This window comes from Fusarium keratoplasticum, chromosome 10 (assembly GCF_025433545.1).
Source record: "Fusarium keratoplasticum isolate Fu6.1 chromosome 10, whole genome shotgun sequence".
Lineage (NCBI taxonomy): Eukaryota > Fungi > Ascomycota > Sordariomycetes > Hypocreales > Nectriaceae > Fusarium > Fusarium keratoplasticum.
In genome coordinates this window covers 2,035,974-2,056,488 of record NC_070538.1, presented here as the reverse complement: position 1 = coordinate 2,056,488, position 20,515 = coordinate 2,035,974, and the positions used below count along the sequence as shown (strand labels likewise).

Here is a 20,515-nt window from a genome sequence, read left to right as displayed (position 1 = left end):
ATTTAACCCGTTTGACCGTGAATCGTTTCAACTCATCTCCCAAGTTATCCGCTCCTGCAACGTTCCGTAGCTACGTGGAGACAAAGTAGACCCCCAACAACATTCTCCTCTTTGTTGGCAACAGTGCGAGCTCGACAACAACCGCCAAGAGATCATGAAATTCAATCGATATTGACTCCTCCCTGCAGTGTGGCTAGCCGCGTGTGAAAAGCTGCCTGAAGCAGGGGGCCTTTCTCTTTCATCTCAACCCGTCGCACTCTGCATTTATCCTAGCAGCAGGACTTGTTCACAGCAATGCATCACTGCCAGCACACGACTGGCTTGAGTGCCACTCGATGCGTTGTTGCACCACTCTTCATTTCATATATCACAAATGTGACACAATCTCTGGCGGTGGCCATTTTCAAGCCTTTAACCTAGCAAGCCAAGTTCCGTCGATTAGCAAGAGTGGGCGTAGACATTGAAGCTATGGTGCCCAACAAAGGTCCGCTACCATCTCGAGGCCGAGCGAGAAGCGTAATGCATTGTCTGGTCCGGACTAGACACCTAATCTATCAAGGCGTAGTCTTAAGCCGAATAATCTACCATCGCCCGTCTCGACCAACAAAGGCATCATTGTGCTACACGCGCGTTCCCGTGGGATGACAAACATCTTGTCTCAAGCCACCCATCTCTGCGTGTATAACGGCGGAATCGTCCGGAGCTGTACATCGGCCATGCTGTAATCGTTCAATATCGCCCTGACAGCTCTGTCGTAAGCGAGGTGATCATGTCAAACGTCCGAGAAGTTATGCTTCTGAATCGCACAATGTCGCTCCGGCTTCTCCTGCTAAAGCTGGGTCCTTGAGTTGGGGCTCCCGCAAGAAGTCCGGGTGTCTAGTCAAGTGCTGGTAAATACAGCATTTTGAATTCCATGCTCGGCCTCAACTCAAGCCGTAGTCGATTTGGCACTGGGCTGCAGCTTCTCCAAGACAATCTGAACAATGGTCTTGAAGGCCTCCATCTCCTCCTCTATCGTGCCACCCATGCCGGCATCGGCAAAGCTCATTGAGTTGCTCACGTAAACCGGGAGCTGCGTTCTCCGGGCCAGCAACTTAGCCAGACGGGTCGTGAACTCGACTGACGACTCTGACGAGTAGAGCGTCGTGGATAGTGGCTGCACAGGGTCGAGCCTCTGACATTCTGTCAGCAACTGGATGCCAGATGAACAAAATGTTGCACTCACGTTGGGCAGGGCATAGACGAATGAGCCCATGGACGTTGGGGTAGCGAGCTCGTCTTGTGAAGCCGTCGTCAGGTTGAGCAAGACTGACTTGGCTTTTGTGGATAGGCGGAGGTAGATGCGGGTGTCCAGAGAGCGGGGAAGGGGCACCGAAAGCTCAACTGTGTCTGTAGCCATGGCGATGGAGTGAATCAGGCTAAGTATTAGTGAGGCTGAAGTGAGATCAAGGTGTGCCTTCTATTGGTGGTGTAGTTGACGAGGTGAGTGTGTAGGAGAGCTTTATCAGATCGAGGTTGGAGGCTGAAGGATGTAGGTGGCGGGGTGCTCTTTGATCGTTCGAGGAAGCACCACAGAAGGTCGATCACGTTCAAAATAATAATTATTAATCAGAAACAAGTAAACAGAGCTTCTTGAAAAATTTAGGCATAAATAGAAGCTCCTGCAGCTGTCGTCGCTATCGCAGAGTCTGCAGGTTGATTGTCGAGCTTTCCCAAATCACATGATCTGGCCAAAACCCCACGGAAATGGCAAATGGTCATTCCAGCTCCGCAAAAATGACTGTTCGAGTTGGCGGGAGGGGATGGAGCATGAGTTGAACATTATTTTCATCATATTCTTCTTCATATCAACTTTCTTCCAAATATCTGCCAGGATCGGCTTCTTTTTGAGACAAAAGGTCTTGCACAGATATCGTCATAGCCATCTCCTACTTCTACCCCGCCATGAGCCCTTCCTGAGACAACATACACACATAACATCAACACACACACGAGCATATTTCTAAGCCATGGCTGGATCCGAAGATGGCCATCACATCGAGATAGTCCCAGATGACAGCGCCTGGGGTGGAGTAGAGGACAGCATGGAGGACCCTGAGGAGGTTCGCGTCATCTTTTGCGCCTTGGATTCATTCTTGTGAGTATGGGGCGAGACCTGCGGCCACGAGGGGCGATTCACCATCAGAAAAACGTATTCAATCAGATTGAGTTCTCTTCTTGAGAGCTGCTCTATTTCGAATGTTTCCTTATGCTGAGAGATTCACAGCCAATACGCCAAAGTCTCTCACTTCAACATCACCCACCTCCGTCGCCAGTCCTTCTACGCACTTCCCCAGAACCACTGGAAACTCCTTGCAGGACCTCCCTTCAACTTTCTCGACACCCTTGAGAAGGTGGACGACGCCGTCGATGAGAATGCCGAGTTTGCTCGCACCATCGCTCGCTATGGACTCCAGTCCTTCCGGGCGATCGCAGCCGACCCCGAAGGAGGAGAGCCTAGCATGCCTCCGGAGTGGAATGGAGTAGCTAAGCACTCTGACGTCGACAAGGCTAGGAGCACCATCCGCCAGTTCTACCGCGACTGGACTGAAGCTGGAGCTGCTGAGAGACAGGCTAGTTACGGCCCCATCATGAAGGCTCTTGAAACAGAGAAGCAAAAGCATCCCGAGCAAACGTCCTTGAAGGTGCTGGTGCCAGGTGCAGGGCTGGGCCGACTAGTGTTTGACCTTTGTGTGAATGGCTACACAGCCGAGGGAAACGAAATCTCGTACCATCAGCTCCTGGCATCTTCCTACATCCTCAACAGCTGTCCCGCAGCTAAGCATCATACTATCTACCCCTGGGTTCACTCCTTCTCAAACCACCTCACCCGGGCCAACCACCTCCGAAGCTACCAGGTCCCAGACGTCCACCCGGCTTCGGTTCTGGCTGCCACCCCGAATACCGGGGAAATGTCCATGTGTGCTGCCGACTTCCTCTGCCTCTACTCAGACGAAGATCACAAGGAGCAGTATGACGCTGTCGCCAGCGTCTTCTTCCTCGACACAGCACCAAACCTGATCCGATACCTCGAAGTCATCCGACACTGCCTCCGACCCGGAGGTGTACTCATCAACGTTGGCCCCTTGTTGTGGCACTTTGAGAATAACGCCCCCGGGAACCACGGCCTGGGCGATGGAGAAGACGGCGAACACGACCACAACGCCTCATCGGGTATTGCTGACCCGGGAAGCTTTGAGCTGTCGGATGATGAGGTCATTGCTCTTCTTGAGAAGATGGGGTTCGTTGTCGAGTGGCATCAGACTGGTATCGAGGCACCATACATACATGACAGCGAGAGTCTACTACAAACGATATATAAGGCGAGCACTTGGGTGGCTCGCAAACCAGCTGATGCAGGTAGCTCATGAGGCAAAGGAAAGACTAGAATAGATGCATAAAGCAAAATGGAAGCATCAATAAACTCATTGAATGTAACTACAAACTGCCCCAACTCTATGTCTATCATACATTACCAAATACCATGACTACAGCTTCGAATCTGCTGCCATGAGCTCTCCCCGCTGCCATAGCGAACCACCGTCAATAGCAATCGACTCTCCATTCACGTGAGCACCCGCCCTGCTCGCAAGGTACACCACAACACCCGCGATATCCTCGGGCTGGCCCAGCCTTCTCATGGGGTTCGCCTTTCCAATCTGCTCGGCGCCGCCCGACATCTCCAGGAGTCCGTTGGACATCTTGCTAGGGAAGAAGCCTGGGCAGATGGAGTTGACGGTAATGGCTCGGGGACCCAGCTCCATGGCCAGGTTGCGGCCGAGGTGCAGAACTGCCGCCTTGCTGGCAGAGTAGCCGTACGTGCCCTGCTTGCCGATGGTGCCGACACCTAGACCCGCGGTGCTCGAGGTGATGATGACGCGGCTGGGGTCCTTGATAGAAGCGCTCTTCTCAAGCAGAGGGGTGAACAGCCGGATCGTGTTGAAGACAGCCTTGACGTTGAGATCCATGACCTTGGCAAAGGCCGAGTCCGGGTGCGTGTCGAAGCGCTCGCCCCACGTGGCGCCGGCGTTGGCAAAGAGGATGTCGACGCGGTCAGTGTGCTTCTTGACCTGCGCGAGGAGACTCTCGACGCCCTCAATTGTGGAGGAGTCGGCAGGCGCCGAGATGGCGACCGCGCCGGGTGAGCGGTTGGGCAGGGCGTTGAGAGCCTTGCATGCCTCCTCACAGGCCTTGGCCTTTCGGGAAGAGATGAAGACCTTGGAAGCTCCAGCCTGGAGGAACCTGTGGGGGGTATGATGTCAGCAGGGCGATGGGCGAAGAGAGAAGGTGTTCAACATACGCGGATGCAGCGTGGAGGCCTAGACCACGAGAGCCGCCGGTGATGACGGCGACCTTGCCCTTGAGGGAGAAGAGTGAGGGAAAGTCTTCAAGGTGAGATTCGGCCATTGTGTAGTCGTTTGCTATTGATGTTGAAGAAGAGAAAAGAAGATGACAGCTGGAGGGCTAGAATTGGAGATGGAAGTTGTGGTTGCTTGTTGACACGACTGAGACAGCTCACTCTCAAAGTAATACCAACGCTAAAGTCGATCCACAAGTTCAATTTGGGGGTTCAATTCTTGGTCCCAGAGATGAAGGATCCAAATCCTATATACCAAAACCAGCGGCAAATCCCCCCCTTCCATGGCCTCGGAGCTTCCTCTGAGGGCGCGACTGGGGTCGGTCTCGGACGCGTTGCGGGGAACAAGATGCCGAGGCACAGGATCCACCGAGTGGGTCTCCTCTCGGTAAGCTCCTTATTTGGGCCTGGATCGTCAAGGACGACTCGGCCGAAAAAAAGAGAGCGGTTGGAGCACATGTGCCGGGGTTCTTTTTTGCGGGGGATTATCTGGTCGTCGTGTGTCATGACGGCGTTGAGTTGTTGCTTGGGCTTGATGAAGCATGTCTACGTGGGTGCTAGGGGCTAGGGGAGCAATACATCACTAACGCCCATCTCACTTAACTACAAGACAACACTACAAAGACTTGCACCAAGAAGTTTGCTCAACGGAAAGACAGCTTTGACTAGTGAATCGGTATCTGATTGACTTTAACGAGAGTAAAGGTGTCATAACATCTCATGATATCCATTCCGAACAATCTGCCCATAGATCTTTCATCCTCCTTGCTCGTACTTTGCTCATAAGCCAACGTGCAAAAGCAGACATCCACCAACATGACCCAAATAACAACATAGAAAAATAGTAGAGATTCTGAAACATCCATTCCAAAAGCCTCTGGTTCGCCTGTGAGGCACTGTACTTGTTTGGTGAGTCCTGTTACACCTAACTTTCCTGCCGTATCCAAGTGAAATGTGGCGATGCCCCGGCGTGAATTCGTATCCAAGGAAAACGTCTCAATCTCGTGTGTACCAAATATTAGACTCAAACATTGTAAAAAGAGAGTGCGTAGAAGGTCATGTGTCGTGTTCTCTCAAGGCGTACGACTATCAGCCCCAGCGTCTGACTGACGCAGGCGGGCTTCGGTCGACGCACTCAGAAAGCTACCTGGGTATTCAGGTAGCATCGGCCATAGTCGAGGCTCCTCCCCAGCTGGACTCGATGATAACAAAATCACTTGGTCCAATTTCGCAGATATGCCGGTGGACAGGACCACCGGCCTCTGGTGAACGTATTTATGCTAGTGCCGTTCATGACACCGTGAAGTCGGGGCCCGTTTGGGTCCCGTGAACGTGTTGTTGAGGCGAGGTGTAGGCAGGCTACTGCCTGCGATGCCTCCTGGTATGGGTCTTCTTGAGCCAACAGGCATCGACCGCGTCTTTGGCGATTGGTAGGTCCTCAGGTATCACTCGGCCGACGAAGAGTACTTTGACATTGTGCTCGACAGTCGTCAGCTTGGCGTAGTTGACCCGGGATTCCTTGGAAATCTTTTCGCTCGGGTCCGTGATTTCGACTCGAACCGGACTGTACCCAAGCTCAGGCTCGTTTGCCAGATAATGTGGCCTTGACCTCATGTCATGGACGATACCGTGTTGCGAGGGCTTGGCGCCGCTCTTGGTACAGCCCTTTTTGCCGTACGTTGAGATGGGCCTGGGCAGTTAGCTCGTTTCTTATCAAGTGAGTGCGTGATGGATGCCTTACACGCACTGGCAGTGCCCCTGATCATTTGCGATCACGATGAAGCGGCGGAAGTGAGCAAAGATCTGGCCGCCATATTGATCAGCGTAAATCGCTACACTGGGTGCGCCTCTTGTTGATTCAGGGTAAGACGCCGCGCTGGGTGCGGATCTTGATCCCACTGGCTCAGGCCACAGGACCTTGAAAACCTGCAAAAGTTGTTAGCGATGTGTAGGAGTACGACCAACGGATATACGCACCTCGCCAGGTTGGAAGTAACTCGAATGCACAACCTGATACCCTGAAATGTAATTAGCTAGGACTGAACCACGTTAACAAGAAACACAAGACTTACGAGGGTCTAGCGGCTCGTATTCACCCGCAGTGCCTGCGATATGCTCTTCAGCGCGAGCTGGCGTCTCTTCAGGTTCAGCGGGTTCATAGGCTGTGTTCCCATGTATCAGTTGGCAAGCTCGTAGTTGAGGACTAGACAACATACCTGCGGGTCCACCGGCAGAGTATTGATCCCTGCTATATTTGCGGCTTTCATGATAGGCTGCCTCGAGAGCTGCATCATCACCATCCCCAGCACCATGATATCCTCCTGGATCTATCATGTATAGGTAAGTACTCGGCCAACTGTCGCATTTCAGCCAAACGCACCTTGTTCGTTCCCTGGATAAGGTAGGTATTGTCCGGTCTCATGATCGAGATCTGTTTCAGTTAGTCAGACTCGGGATGAACATGGTTTTATAAATACTCACAGTAGCGACTGGCCTGGCCGGGATTCGGCTCTTCTTCTTCTTCATCATCATCTTGGGCACGGCTCTTTCCCTTTCGATGCGATGATTTGGACTTGGATTTTGAACTCTTCGACTCCTTTTTGGATGATTTGTGAGACTTGGACTTGGACTTGTTTTTTGACGAGGCTTCTGTAGTATAATCTATCGCGGCTCGACGTTAGCCAAGACTGGCTTTGGGATGGAAGCGTCGGATAGTCACGCGTATAGCAGTGGTCTCGCCAAAAGCTTGCCTGGGATGGTATTACGTACTGGCTGGGTCGCCGTCGCCCGGAGACGGGGGATCTTGGAGAGTAAGCGTCGATACGTCCGGGACCTCGTCAGTTTCGCGAGGCGTGGAAGGGTCATTGGCGACTTCAGATTCCCATTGAATCAGGGCCTCGCCTATGGGCGTCATGATTAGTTGAGTATCCTCTCGGAACAAAAGGAGGTTGACTAGGAGAAGGATCACGCACCATTGGCATCTGTACCCTGGCGAAAGTGCTGGCCATAGGTTGGATCATAGACCCATTCGGACCATTGAACATTGCTTGATGGATACATAGACATGATGGCATTGTGCGCGGGGACTCATGTATCAAGATTCCGTAGCACCGAGCGCTAAATCGAACAGGATATCGACCGACGTAACGATAAAGTAACCAGAACAAACAGATGGGAAACAATATAGTTGGCTCGTGCAACAGTTAAAAAAGTCGCCCAAGTATAAAGATGGAGCAACTGAAAAGATCCACCAGCGTGGTGGGAGTAGACGTCAACGTTGAAACTGCTCAAGGTGACGACTGGGCAAATATCGAAACGCAAAGCCTGGCGCCAACACCTCGAAAGGCTCCAAGGCTTTGTAAACGTGCAGGATTCGAGGTTCCGGAATTCTGGGTTTAAGGCTGGAAGTGTAAAAGCACCAACATGAAGATGGTGGGTTGGGGGCTTATGTAGAAATAGGCCAACGACTGGAAGTAGGAAGAGCAGAGAGGGCAGAGAGGAGAGCCTGAATAGCACCAGGTCTTGCGGCTCAGCTGTTCCCCAAAGGTGCGAGCCGGACCTGGGAACTGCGGCTTGGTTGCACGGGGACGAAGGTCGGGGTTCCCGTTGGTCCCTGTCGTGGATGTGCTGGCGACGTATCGAGACGGAGGGGGAGTGGTGTAAATGACTGCACTTGGCGAATGCCGCGGGGAAGTTGTCTTGCTTTTGTTTCAAAGCCGGAATGGGACTTGTTGCGTATTTCTCCTGTCAACTCAGTTGAGGTGGAAGCGGTGTCCCTATGCATGCAAGCCGGTGGGATGTCAGAGTATCTGCAAAGACTAGGATGACCACTTGAAGACGCATAAGATATGCTGGAGGGCGTCAGCTAGTGGTGGTCTTTTGATATCCTAGAGCAGCTGGGGTTGGTGGTTGATGGTGGACTGTTCGAAGGTGTGGTGGTGGTGGAACAAGGCATCGGCATCTGCTCGTGATGGTCGCAGGAAGGGCTGAGCAATGAGCAGCTGCAGAAACAGCCGCAGAAGCAGCAGCGGTAGCTGTAGCTGTAGCTATAGCTGTGGGAGTTGTTGTACTGCGTCAAGAAGACAGACGGCTGTGATGTAGACTGAAGTCAACGGGCTCCAGCCAGAACAAGTCTCACGAGTCCCGCCAGCCCGAGGAGGTTATCGGACGAGACAGAGGGACAAAACCGGACGGCCGAGAGAAGAGTGCACAGCAGAGCGGCAGCCGTAGCTTATCAGTTGCTTTTTACAATGCAGCCCAGCATCTCTTATGTCGCGCATCACCCAGCGAGTAATAGAACGGGGGACAAGTGGGGATAGAAGAAGTGGAGGAGGTGGACTCAGGGAGGGGACTGAGGAGTCAACATGCAGGCTCGCATGACGACTTCTAGCCATTCTCTGTGGGAGAACCAGAGAAGGAGGAAGCGAGAGAAGTAAAACCAGCCAAGGTTGAGATAAACCCGGCGCTCGCTGGAGAACACCACACACTGGCGCCCATCTGGGGACGCTCCGAAGAGAGGGACCGACGGGTGAAGGCACACGCCCCTCCAGATGGAGCCAGCGCGCGGGAAGACATGGACGAAACACACAGAGGAGCAGAGTGATTGGACCAAGGCGAAGTGGAGGGGAGTGAGCGATTTTGAGGCATCGGGAACGCGTGCAGCTTGAAGCTGTTAGGTGACCATGTAGAGTTACAACGTCGACGAGGCTCTGGGATGGAGCAAGATGAGTGGTCAAAAATTAGCACAGTGCGGGAGAGGCACCAGTCAAAGCTCGTACGGTGGCTGCTCCAGCTTGTCCAGCTTCCTTCCAGTGATAACGCTACACAGTCCACGGCAGCTGCAGGCCTCGTGGGCCTCAAATCGCAGCCACAGAGCCTCAAGAGTCATCTCGAGATGACGGTGGACGAGTCGAAGCACGAAGCGGCCGAGTCGGTGAAGTGGACCTACCTATTCATGGCTCCAGCTCCGAGGAGGAGTGGTGCCCCGGAGGAGGGGGTCCCGCAGCCCCGTTTTCGGCGGCATCGACGGGGGACCGTTGGCCATCAAACTGCTTGGATGCATGCCCGTGCCGCTCCTTGGCCAGAGCAGGCCAGGGATGACCTCCAGTGGGCTTGACGGGCTATTTATGCAGCCCGGCAGGCTTGCGTCCACCTCACACAGTATCTCGGAGGTGTCATGGCTTGGCCCTCTCACATGAGACGCCATGTTTCCACTTGATAGGCAGGAGATTGTCCATGAATAAACTTGGGGTCTAAGCTGTTGATTGTGTTGCTCCTCGGTGAATCAGAGCAGGCCATCCAGGAACCGGGGCAAGCTTCCCCGAAAACAGGGCTAGCACTTCGCTAGGATCTACTACGTTAGTGGCCGGTCCCCCCAGACACGGGCCCTCCCTTAGTGTCACCGTTATCTCGTCTCTCCCGTCCTCTCCGGCGATTCGATTAGTGAAGGGAGAGAAGGGGAAAAAGTAACGGAGGGCCACCTAGCCTGCCTGGAAATTGGACGATCTCGCGTCGGAGCTCCAGCTGTCAAATCTCCAGCTCCCAAACTCGGAAAGTTGAGCCTGCTCCCTTCCTTCTCTCTCTTTTCATCCCCGCAAAGCTGCAGAGCCGCACTGTCATTCATTGCCTCGACTTTTGATCGCCCGCCTCTTGCCTCCTCGGCTCCCAGTTCCAGCTCCAGCTCCATCCATCCATCACACTCTCGTCATCACCCATCTATCGATGCCACCTTGGGATAGGTATGGACGAGCCGCCCCCATGAGGTCTTCTCCCTTGCCATAGCCATCTTGATCATCGTCCATGGATGCTGCGTTGGTACGCGATATCCACCAGAGCTTCACGAAACCCTTCCAAGGTCCTCATCCCCATTACGCTCAATCCTCGCCCCGTCCTGTGCCTTTGCCTGGGACTGATGCGTATCCTCGAACCCGGGTCCGGGTCGAGGGCGAGGCTCATGACTCGGTCCAAGATGCTCCGTTGCCATCGTTGCCATCCTCCAGAAGCACATCCGTATCTGGATACTCCATGCCACTCGACAGTGTTGCTTCACTCTCCAGCTTCCAGCCCGCTAGCTTCCCAATCACCAAGCCGGAAGACGCTGTCGTGTCGCGTTCCACTCCAGCGCCCACGGCCTCGGTTTCACCAACACCACATCGCCCACCAACTTCCTTGTCCCGATCGTCTTCGCAGAAACTAACATCTCGTCCTGTTCGTCAACATTCCCTTCCGCCAGTATCAAAGAGCCACGAGTCCCTTCGTCCGACATTCCTGTCCACGTCGCTGCCGTCTTTTCGACAACTCTTCGATCCGTTTCGGCCCCAGCAAGCTACGCTTCCGGGCCCCGCTCCGCCGTCACCGCCTCCTCGGTCACCGGCCGCCTCGACGCCGGGAGACTCCGGGGCTTCGGCAACGAAATCCCTGGCACATACTTCGACGCCCCACGAAAGATCCATCGAGCTGGCTGACGGTAGTCCGTCGAGGGGTCGGAGCCCCAACCCTGTTGATCGGACTGCTCATTCTGACTCGGACTCTGCATCTGATTTGGGCTCGGAATCATGGTCGGGGTCTTCCCTCGATGCCGGGTCAGAGCTAGAGCATATTGAACCCTCTGGAACCCGACAATTTCCACCTCTGCCTCCCTCAGCGCCTCTTGTTACCCCAGGAGCCCCAGGAGTGATCCGCCGCAAGGCGTCCATGACCAACCGGATCACGACATGGATCTCTCAATACGAAAGGAGCCGTACTCCGCGGCGTTGGTCCGGTACTGACACGCGGGTTGATCCTGTACCAGAGGTGAATGATGCCAGCAAAAGCAATGTCTCCAAGGCATCTGCACCCCCGGAGGATGCAGTGGAGCTACTCTGGACCAAGCTCAAAGATCAAAGGGCCAAATTAAATGATATCAAGTCTCAGATGTCGAGAAAAAGAAAAAGGCTCAAAGAGTTGCGGGGTGCCAGAGATCAGGCTGACAATGCCTTCATGGCTGTCATACGGCCTGTGCTTGTCGATCCAAATGGTTCACTTCCGACGTTGCGTGGCAGTGTTGATCGTGTTGATCGTCGTCTGGCAGAGATGCAGCGCTTGAGGACCGAATATCAGGCCTTGGAGCGTGATTACGAGGATCAAGAAATGACTCTGGACGAAGAAGAGGAAGAACTCAACAAATTGGAAACCAACTTCTTCAGCTTGCTCGCGGTGGGCAATACCATATCCATACGGCCACCTAACGAACCTGAACCAAAGCAGGACACGCCAGAGTTGCTCAGGGGCATTTCTCCCAATGGTCCTACGGATGACCCTCACCCACTGTTCCAAGAGCTCATGTCGGCTGTGGGCGATCTTCAAAATGCCAAGGAGGACCTCGATGAACTATTGTTCCTGAAGGGAGAGCACGAGAAGGAGCTGAAGATGAAAACTACGGCAAACATGGAGTTGACGATAGCCGAGAAGGAATTCTTGGCCGACTTCCCAGCGGACCAAGAGCGAATGACCGATAGCGTGTCCAAGCTACAGGATAAGGTGACGCAGCTCCGGCAACTGTGCGAGGAGAAAGGGGTAATGCAGAAGCACCTGTCGTCACAAGTGGCTTATCTTCTGTACCCTCAACAAGGGTACGAGGACATCGACCTTGATTCTGAGGACGAGTCTACCCACAGCCTCGCCCATGCCAGATTCTCGGTGCTGCTAAGCCAGCCGGAGCATCTCTTGGGGGAAGTGCCGACAACGGCTGGTGGAGCGCTGAAGGCTGCAGCCAAGCTGCCAGACAGCGACCCGAGCAAGCGAGCACGGATGCAGCTCGCGTCAAAGGAGTATTCCATCGACCGGCTCATCATTGCGCACAACGAAGGTGGCAAGACGGACTTTGTCAATCGGTGGCTTCTGCATCAGCTCAGGCTGTCACCTCTGAAGGCGCTGCTGCTCTACGTGACTTTTACCACCAGCCAAGGACTCAAGATTCGCGACCTTCTGCGGTGGCAACGCGATGTGTTGCACTATTGGTGGATTGGCGAGCGGCGAGACTCGAATCGAGCAACGAGTGAGAGCTCAGATTATCAGTCAAAATTCAGGACAAGCCAGCAGTCGAGGAGGACATCGGACGTGGGCAGTGGAGTCGGCTCACCATCAGAAGGGTGGCACCCACACTGATGTTGGGTCGGCGATGTCGCCACATGCTGCTACTGGCACCGGGTGGTTTGTGTTTTTGTTGTTTGTTTTCGCTTCTTTTATCTTGTTTTTATTGATCTGCTTGTCTGTTAAAAGATGGGGGCTGTGGCCATGGTTAGTTGGGGATGGATGGCAGAGGAGGAGAGCCATGGATACGTTATGCGGAACCAGACCGGAACCAGAACCAGACTGGTCGCAACAGGACCTGGGTCGAGCCTAGGGTGTCAACGACTTTTCTTTCTTGAAGCGTTTTTTATGGGATTTAGGGATGGATCTTTTTTGTATTTTTTTGGTCGATATTTTTGTGTGTGCGAAAGGCAAGGCGTCGTGGGTGCAAAACCTGATACCCCAAGGGCTCAATTTGTTTCCGCCCCTCTGAACGGGGGCTCAGAGGATTGGATTCGTGTGCTGTCTGTTTTGTTCCATATAGGATGTGACGAGGAAAATAAATGATATGGATTTTGGCGCTGGGAACACCTGCTCGACTGGAGACTGAAGTGGACTGGTCTGGGCTGGGCCGGGCTGGACGATGGATGGGCTGCGGATACGTTCATCCACTGAACTGAACTGATCAGATCAATACTAGGGGGGGGTTCTTTATAGCCAGCCATACCCGACATGTCCCCATTGCTTAGCTGCAGGCAGGCGGTCTTTATAGTACCCATCACGTCGTTGAATGAGAAGCAGCTGTCACATATGACGGGACGGTCAGAGTGGCGCCGTGGGCAGGATCCGTCTAAAGACCATGCCATGCCATGGATGGACGGATGTCCAGAATGGAAGTTGGCCGACCTTGTCCGTCGAGTCCCGTTCCCCCCTCCCCGGGATCGATCTCCCCTCGGGTTGTGATTGCCATGCGCTTCGTCTCGAACTATTTCTCCACTTGAACCGCTAAAAGAGCGAGCGTTAGCTCCCGTCGAGCGGCGGGGGGGGGGCCTTGAGAAAAAACGTGCCCGTTGTGGAGGGTGTCGTCTCGTCCTTTCTTGGAGGGGAGGGGGGGCTTCGGGACGAGCCTTTCACGCGGGGATCCACCAGCGGGGGGTCGGAGAGAGAGTGTGTGTGAGATCCTTGGGAAGTACCGGTACTCGAGAGACCATCTTGGAGGGTCCTCGGTTCGCCAGAAGGGTAGGGGGGAGTGTGCAGCAGCCGTGGGTCCTGCGGGAAAGGTTAGGTCCTCTGCAGCCGGGCATGTGACTGTGATTTTGTTTCGTTTTAACTGGAGCTCTTATTGTTATTGTGTGTTTTCGCGGCTTCTCTTTTGCCGGGGGGGGGGGTGTGTGTGTTGCGTTGCCGCCCGTATGGATCCATAGTCCTCTCTCTCTTCTGTTCTTGTGATTTTCTCATCGCGTAAGAAGGCGACATCATCATGCCACAAGCCATTTTGCAAATTCCAAAATAATGTTCAGGAGACACTTGCATATCATTTTGGGCTGAATGCACTTTGAGCCGGAAATACAATTGCCTAGTGTGATATGAAGGGGGGGGGGACGGGGATGTAAGTAAGCAAGGCTGTGGGAGGATTTGTTGCATTTTTGTGATTTCGGGAAGGGGGTGAGTCACTCTAAAGATGGTGTTGAAAAGTGCAGAGAGTGACACGGCAGATGACGACAGTAAAGATGTATATTTATGCGTAGGCAAGAAGACATGATACTCGAGCCATGGGGTGATGAGAATACATGGATATCCCTAGCTAGAGCAGCTATCTAGACGGCTCCGGATACGGCGTGCTACAGAAACAAGGTGTTTCAAGCCATCACTCAATACCCCAGATTTATCATCCCATGCCATCAAAGTTTCCGCGGGAGCCACATGTCAGAGAAACCACACACACCGTGGGGGATCTTCACGACGCGGGACGTCATGCGCCCATAGGCAACGACCATGCATCTTGTGGGAAATCACAAAAGCGCCGGCGCCAGCTTCACATTTGACAACCTAAGATGCTGTGAGACCCGGGGCCACGGGGAAACCGACCCGGGCTGCATGTGCACATTCTACATTTTCCCATCGTCGATCAAATCAAAAGCGGAAATTATTGAGGCTCTGCTCTTTTTTTACTTGTTCTCTTGAGAAACCAAAGTCTTGTTGACTGTTCACCGTAAGTTTACGCCACCCAGCGTTGAAATGTGAGGTTATCCGCATTGGCGTTCAGCCGTTTGAAAGGAGGGGAGGGGGAAAAGCCATGTGTGCAAGCCTGTGATGTCACCATCAACCAGAGGGCTGAGTCTTGGGTTCTACACCATGTTTGTTTTGCTTTTTATCTCACTTATCGAGGGTGGTCATCATCTTGTGGGAAAGGGTTGAGCCGACTGAACCCATCATGGTGGTTCAGCATTCTCAGGTTGTACCTTTGATACCCGACGAGCATAGATAGGGGATGATTCAATTCATAATAATGAGACTAATCCTTAGTCAACTAGTTTCTTGATGATAAGGTAGACGGTGCCGTTTATACCGTGCCAATGGTTTCACACTGCTCACTCGCCGTTCCCGTCTCAGAGAGAGGAGTGTAGGCAACGAGAAAGGAGGGCATATTCAGGTTAATAGGAGTAAAATACTTGACCTACTCTGTAGTGAAATGGATATTGCTCTGGGTAAACAAGAAAGAGTGGTCATCCTTCAACAACATTCATTGTCCCTGCCCGTAACAACCGATGACCCAGCCGGTGCTGATCTAGTACCAAGTCCATCTACTCAGTATTCCCGCTCGAATAGTTCCTTCAAAGCCTTTGGTGATTGAACGGGTAGAGACTCGCCGCCGAGCCACTCTAGCATACCGGGTCTTGATTCTGGTCGAACCGTCATCTCAGGTTCCTTGTTCTTTGGCACGTTGTAGACATCATGATGCTCTGGCTCGACAGGATCCTTCTCCTTCTTCTTACCCCACCACCACTTCCATTTCTTCTTCTTCTTCACCTTGAGCACTGTAGGATTAGGGATCTTCTCTTCAAGTCGGTCGTGCTCCCTCGCCTTGGCCAACCCCATACTCTGGCTGATCCGGTGCCAGGACATGTCGTTGTTCTTCGATTTGACCGCCACCACCTTGCTTTGGACTAGCCCGGGAAACTTGATATCTTTGGGAACGCTGCTGGAGTACTGGAACTGCTTTGTCTGTGGATCGTACCGCTGGTGCAAATGGTGACAATGAGGAGTGTGGTGCGCATGATGCAGATGATGAGGATCAGGGACGCAAAGGTGTGCTTGATGTGGGTGATGGCAGTGTTTCTGGTGATCAATAGATCGCCTGCGAGCCTCCTCGGAGTGTCTGACTTCGTTGTGTCTTCTGCGATGACCGTGTGTACCTTCGTCCTCGACCGAGGACCTCCTCCCAACAGCAGAAGACTCGCGGGCGTGGGCATGCGAAGACGGCTCGACCCGAGGATGCTGCTCGTCGGTCGAAGTTCTCTTTCTTGAGCGTACCGACGGTGGGTAAGAAGGATGAGACAAGGCCGAGTGCCTTGATGCCTCGCGGGAGTGGGCGGCCTGCTGTGAGGTAAGGGCTCCGTAACTGTAGCCGTAGCTTCCAGAGTAACCGCACGTTCCTGAGACACCATAGGAGAATCTACTCGTCATGATTGTAATGTAGCCAAATTCGGGAGAGGGGAGAAAAAAAGTGAAACTGCTAAATGGGAGCATCCATTGCTGGCGACAGCTGATGAGGAGAGTCGGTGTAGGGCTGGTTTTGGTGGTGATGAGTTATAGGAGAATTGTAGGATGCTAGATTGACTGGCCGAGCAAGAGGTCTGAGGATCATGTTTACCTAGGTGCACTTGCACGTGGTTCTTGAGATGGTTGATGTTGTCGAGGGAAGGAGTGGCAGATGGCAACTACCTTCTCTGTTCCATTGTATGCCTCCTCGCTGAGCCAACCTCTCACCTTTGCATGTTTACCAAATAATATCTTCTAAATTGGGGAGAAGTACAAATCTTTGCCCTAAGGTCATTCAAGTGTATTTATTTTCGTACTATCGTTGATACGTTCTTCCCGCGACACGGATTCAAGGTATGTTTGAACTCACCCATGAGCAGCTGATTCAAGCGGCGAACGCAGCACTTAGTTTATGAGCTCATTGAATAAATTAGTTCTCTTCGTATACAATGTACTAATCCAAATGCCCAATCATCAGGTAACAAACTAGGGGCGGTATCGTACTCCGGGAGCTGGCACCGGTATAGCTCTCCTGTCCAACAACACAAAACGCCAACTCTCGTCAACCACAAAGATCCCAATCACCCACCACTTTTTCCTCCCTCAAGATCCAAATACATCAAATATCAATCTCAGATCATCTCTCATATTCAACAACTCACAAACTGACCCTCATGGTCAGCGCACGCTTCAGGTCTTGAAGGCCTGCAGTCCCTTTCAATGTCTGCGGACTTTTCCATCCGGATAACATGGCATCTCGCTCCACAGCACCAGATACACAGGTCTAGGCGGTTCTGGCTGCCAGTCCATGTAGTCGTTCATCTTGCTCCCCATGCCAAACTCCTCAACGCACTCTTTGATAATGGACGTGACGGCCGTGCGGAGTCTCTGGAGATCAAATGGTCCAGGTCGGTCGAGATCCATCTTCTCCTGGCTGGTGTTTCGGTGCGAGATATCTTGCTCAGACTCTGCGTCAGACTCGGAAATAGCGTCTATGTCACCGTCGCTGTCAACAGTTGGCTCTCGCATACGGTTTCGCGCCTGGTTCCGCTTTGCTTCGCGGCGATCGCGACGTTTCTGCTTCTTGATTTGTTTGGCGGACTTTGGGATTGCCAACTGGCTCTCAGTGGTACGGCTTGTGGGCTTTGCGGAACGTGCCCGGCGGTTGTTTCTGCGAGACATGTTGTAGATGGATGTCGGCGATGGATGTATCTCCAAGACAATTGTGGTGATGTGATCAAGGTAGCCAGGGTGGATTCCCGTGGACCAATGTCATGATCCCCGCTGGGAGGTAGGTGTTTCGGAGAGTTTATTGCTGTCATGTCGTCTTCTTGCTGATCTTTTGAGTACAAAGAGTAGAATCCTCCGAGTTGAGAGTGAATGGTGAGGAAAAGGTAGGCAGGATGTGAAGGCCTCGCTAGGCACATCAAACAGCAGTCACTAGATATACTGGGACAGTGACTGATGCCTTGATATTTCATGGTGTTTCTGACTTCACTGCACAATAGGCAACGTCCCTCGGTGAAGTAGTGCTTGGAGGGCTGGTCTTGATCGAGCAAACATCAGGACTTGCAGCGCAAAGAAGCCATGTTCTTTGAAAAGAAAGGCGCCAGCAAGCCACACATAGACAGAGAAAACAGAGAGGTGATAAGGAAGACCAATTGGGTCATTGGCAATCTTTCAAGAAATTCGCGCGTGACATGGCTTGCATCTTCACCTGAAGATCCCAGTTCTCAGCTAGGGTCAACGCCAAAGGCTTCGATAGTTCCCAGATTGATTCACTCTATGAAGCGACATGATATCTATGCGAAGAATCCTACAGCCTAAAATCTGTGGGTTTGATGTATATACTGCATAGCCTGTCTGACAGCTATTTCTTGACAGACTTGTAACATGCCTCATCTAACTCCCCCCAAAGAAACAACAGTTAGATTAAGCTCTAAACATGCAGTGTCGGTTAATAGCTTCCGTTTCATCACCCCTTCACATTGCCGAGGCATGCAGCAAATCAGGATCGCGCTCAACTCTCAGCTGAACAGCTTGCAGTCTTGGCATTTTTGCATCCCTGACACGCCAGAGCGATAGTCAAAAACGTCCAAGACCCCCGGGTGCCAGCGTTTTTGTTTTGTTTGCATTGCCTTTCTTTTCAAATTGTTTGGCTGCGGGTATTGGCGTCTCGAGAAGTCATGGCTGGCGACATATTGACGCTGGTCCGTCGGCAAAGTACTCCACTGCAATGTTATTACTGCGGTAGGCCGAAGATCCTCACTGGACTGTTTGTATTGGAATTACTAATTCGAATGATAACGCAGAGTATGCATATCAGTATGCACGCTTGGCTGGACGGACTGAAGCGTTGTGCGAAGACAACGGTTTTTACGATTTGTATCAGACCTGCGCAAATTGTATCGAGGATGAGACCAACTCGGACAATGCCAGAAAATACATCGAGCCAAAGCTGGGACGGTTCGTCGACTATTGCGCCAGCTTTACATCGTTGACGAACTGGGCGACTATGGGTACAGCTTCTGCCACTTTGGCTACTGCCGCGGAGGATGAGCAAAGTTCTGCTACAGAGGCGGCGAGCACTAATCATGCGGATGATTCGACTTCGAGAAATGCGCCAGCTGTCACTTCAAATAGTAAGTATTGGATTCTCGCTCCTTGTCTTTGACTAACTGGAGTAGATGCTCCTTCAGTAACGGGCGAGTTAGATGGATTGGATCTACCAACTTCGAGCAACGCTTCAGAGGCAAAGGGTATGTTGACAACGCTTCTTCCGTACACTATCTGACCCTTGTCCAGACAGCTCAGGCCGGAACCAGGCCTGGATTGCCGGGCCCATTGTCGGCTCAGTCGTGGCCGTGTTGATCCTCGCAGGCGTTGGCCTCTGGTGGTACAGACGGCGCAAGAGGACACCCAAACCTCCTTCAAGTCCTCAAGATATCCAGGAGTCGGTCCATTTTGACAAGCCTCAGCTACATTCGGAGTGTATTCCTCGACCCAGCCCCGGACAAGTAGTTACAACATTGCCTGTCGACCAAGGCCAGGCTCATTCGTATTCTTATGGCGAGATGCCAGCCAATGAGGCACCCGCTTACGAGCTATCGGCTGAAGGTAGACGAAGAATGGGGTAGAGAGACTGGATCCATGCCAACCGCAGGATTCTGTTTGTCTGGCGTGACGATGTTTGATGACGGCTGCATCCAACCGTGCCGGAGCCACCTGGGTTGGCAAGGTAGCCAATTGAACATGAGAATGGATGCTGGGCGTCTCTTTGCCTGTGCTGCGTTGGTGTTGGAGGTTAAAACTTCATCTCCGGCTTCTTTTTAATTCCCATTTCTTTCCTCCATCATCCTCGTTTCGTGAGATCCTCCAGACCAAGCCTACCCCTGTCGTGTCTACATTCCGTCTTGCCATGGCTCATGATGAATCCGATAAGCCGATTGATTTCACACTCTCTTGGTGTATTCCACAATGCATGTTGTGCAAATTCGGCTTTGTTGAAGGCGAGAAGATCGTCGCGTGTAAGTGCTTGCTATGGACGCCCGATACTTCGGCTGACTGGGGCATCTGGGTATCTCTTGATCTCTCTAAAGACTGCTTCTCCGAGGAGTTTGTCTTCCACAAAGTCAGAAGCCAATACAGTATCAAGACAGCGAACAAACCTCACACGTGTGCCCCCGAAGTCTTTTGCTGGAGGAACGAGCGGGTTGGAAGGTGTTTGCATCTTCAATGTTACCGACGCAGCGCTTCCTTGGATCTCTACCCGAGGAATGTTGATGAAAACCTACGCGGATTTACGCCTTCAGCTAGCTACTAGAGACGCAGGGCTCGTTATCTTGGGGAACTTCTATCCAGTAAGCTGCTCTACCATGAAAGCTGACCACGACAGCTCCCCTGTGAGGTCTGGTGGATGATTGCCAGTTACCTTGTCCGGGAGACTGCAATCACTGTAGCACTGGGGCGAGAAAAGGTGTCCCCTCTAGGCCTATATCGGTTTTCTTATGACCCAAGTCGTCCTACGTACGTCTCTTTCATCAAGGTTGATGGTCGACACTACATCCAGAAGATACAGTCATCGCCCAGAGGCATCAGCGCCCCGCTAAACTCTTCGAGGAATGCTTCAGACAAGTCTCAGTTTATATGCCGGTTGCCGGTACTTGATGGGGCAAAAGATTGCTTTGTCGCGGCTGATTCATCGGGGATTCTGCAGATGTTCCCAGTCTACCCCCATCAGCGAGAAGCATGGTGTCGCAACTATCCTGCCATACCAGGTGCTTGGTGGTATCTCAAACCTGATCTTCC

The 20,515-nt window shown here is 52.6% G+C and overlaps 8 protein-coding genes across 8 annotated transcripts; 3 read left to right on the top strand and 5 right to left on the bottom strand.

Annotated features, from left to right (window-relative positions):
* Positions 1 to 928: 928 nt before the first annotated feature.
* Positions 929 to 1,399, bottom strand: NCS57_01251300 (uncharacterized protein; the record flags this gene model as incomplete). Its single annotated transcript, XM_053062185.1, has 2 exons — positions 929 to 1,174; positions 1,226 to 1,399. The coding sequence occupies 2 exons, from the start codon at positions 1,397 to 1,399 to the stop codon at positions 929 to 931; spliced, it is 420 nt and encodes a 139-aa protein (XP_052908713.1).
* Positions 1,400 to 2,009: 610 nt separating this feature from the next.
* On the top strand, positions 2,010 to 3,410 carry NCS57_01251200 (uncharacterized protein; the record flags this gene model as incomplete). Its single annotated transcript, XM_053062184.1, has 2 exons — positions 2,010 to 2,137; positions 2,267 to 3,410. 2 exons carry the CDS (start codon positions 2,010 to 2,012, stop codon positions 3,408 to 3,410), a joined length of 1,272 nt encoding a protein of 423 aa, XP_052908712.1.
* A 117-nt stretch (positions 3,411 to 3,527) lies between these two features.
* Positions 3,528 to 4,446, bottom strand: NCS57_01251100 (uncharacterized protein; the record flags this gene model as incomplete). The annotated part of the gene is made up of 2 exons (XM_053062183.1): positions 3,528 to 4,281; positions 4,340 to 4,446. 2 exons carry the CDS (start codon positions 4,444 to 4,446, stop codon positions 3,528 to 3,530), a joined length of 861 nt encoding a protein of 286 aa, XP_052908711.1.
* A 1,309-nt stretch (positions 4,447 to 5,755) lies between these two features.
* Positions 5,756 to 7,462, bottom strand: NCS57_01251000 (uncharacterized protein; the record flags this gene model as incomplete). Its single annotated transcript, XM_053062182.1, has 9 exons — positions 5,756 to 6,086; positions 6,138 to 6,322; positions 6,374 to 6,414; positions 6,469 to 6,558; positions 6,613 to 6,723; positions 6,777 to 6,827; positions 6,878 to 7,057; positions 7,166 to 7,297; positions 7,369 to 7,462. The coding sequence occupies 9 exons, from the start codon at positions 7,460 to 7,462 to the stop codon at positions 5,756 to 5,758; spliced, it is 1,215 nt and encodes a 404-aa protein (XP_052908710.1).
* Positions 7,463 to 10,195: 2,733 nt separating this feature from the next.
* On the top strand, positions 10,196 to 12,541 carry NCS57_01250900 (uncharacterized protein; the record flags this gene model as incomplete). Its single annotated transcript, XM_053062181.1, has 1 exon — positions 10,196 to 12,541. One exon carries the CDS (start codon positions 10,196 to 10,198, stop codon positions 12,539 to 12,541), a length of 2,346 nt encoding a protein of 781 aa, XP_052908709.1.
* A 2,712-nt stretch (positions 12,542 to 15,253) lies between these two features.
* NCS57_01250800 (uncharacterized protein) lies at positions 15,254 to 16,132 on the bottom strand (the record flags this gene model as incomplete). The annotated part of the gene is made up of 1 exon (XM_053062180.1): positions 15,254 to 16,132. The coding sequence occupies one exon, from the start codon at positions 16,130 to 16,132 to the stop codon at positions 15,254 to 15,256; it is 879 nt and encodes a 292-aa protein (XP_052908708.1).
* A 792-nt stretch (positions 16,133 to 16,924) lies between these two features.
* Positions 16,925 to 17,389, bottom strand: NCS57_01250700 (uncharacterized protein; the record flags this gene model as incomplete). The annotated part of the gene is made up of 1 exon (XM_053062179.1): positions 16,925 to 17,389. One exon carries the CDS (start codon positions 17,387 to 17,389, stop codon positions 16,925 to 16,927), a length of 465 nt encoding a protein of 154 aa, XP_052908707.1.
* Positions 17,390 to 18,375: 986 nt separating this feature from the next.
* Positions 18,376 to 19,344, top strand: NCS57_01250600 (uncharacterized protein; the record flags this gene model as incomplete). Its single annotated transcript, XM_053062178.1, has 4 exons — positions 18,376 to 18,457; positions 18,520 to 18,849; positions 18,895 to 18,966; positions 19,013 to 19,344. The coding sequence occupies exons 1-4, from the start codon at positions 18,394 to 18,396 to the stop codon at positions 19,342 to 19,344; spliced, it is 798 nt and encodes a 265-aa protein (XP_052908706.1). The 5' UTR covers positions 18,376 to 18,393.
* Between the last annotated feature and the right edge of the window lie 1,171 nt (positions 19,345 to 20,515).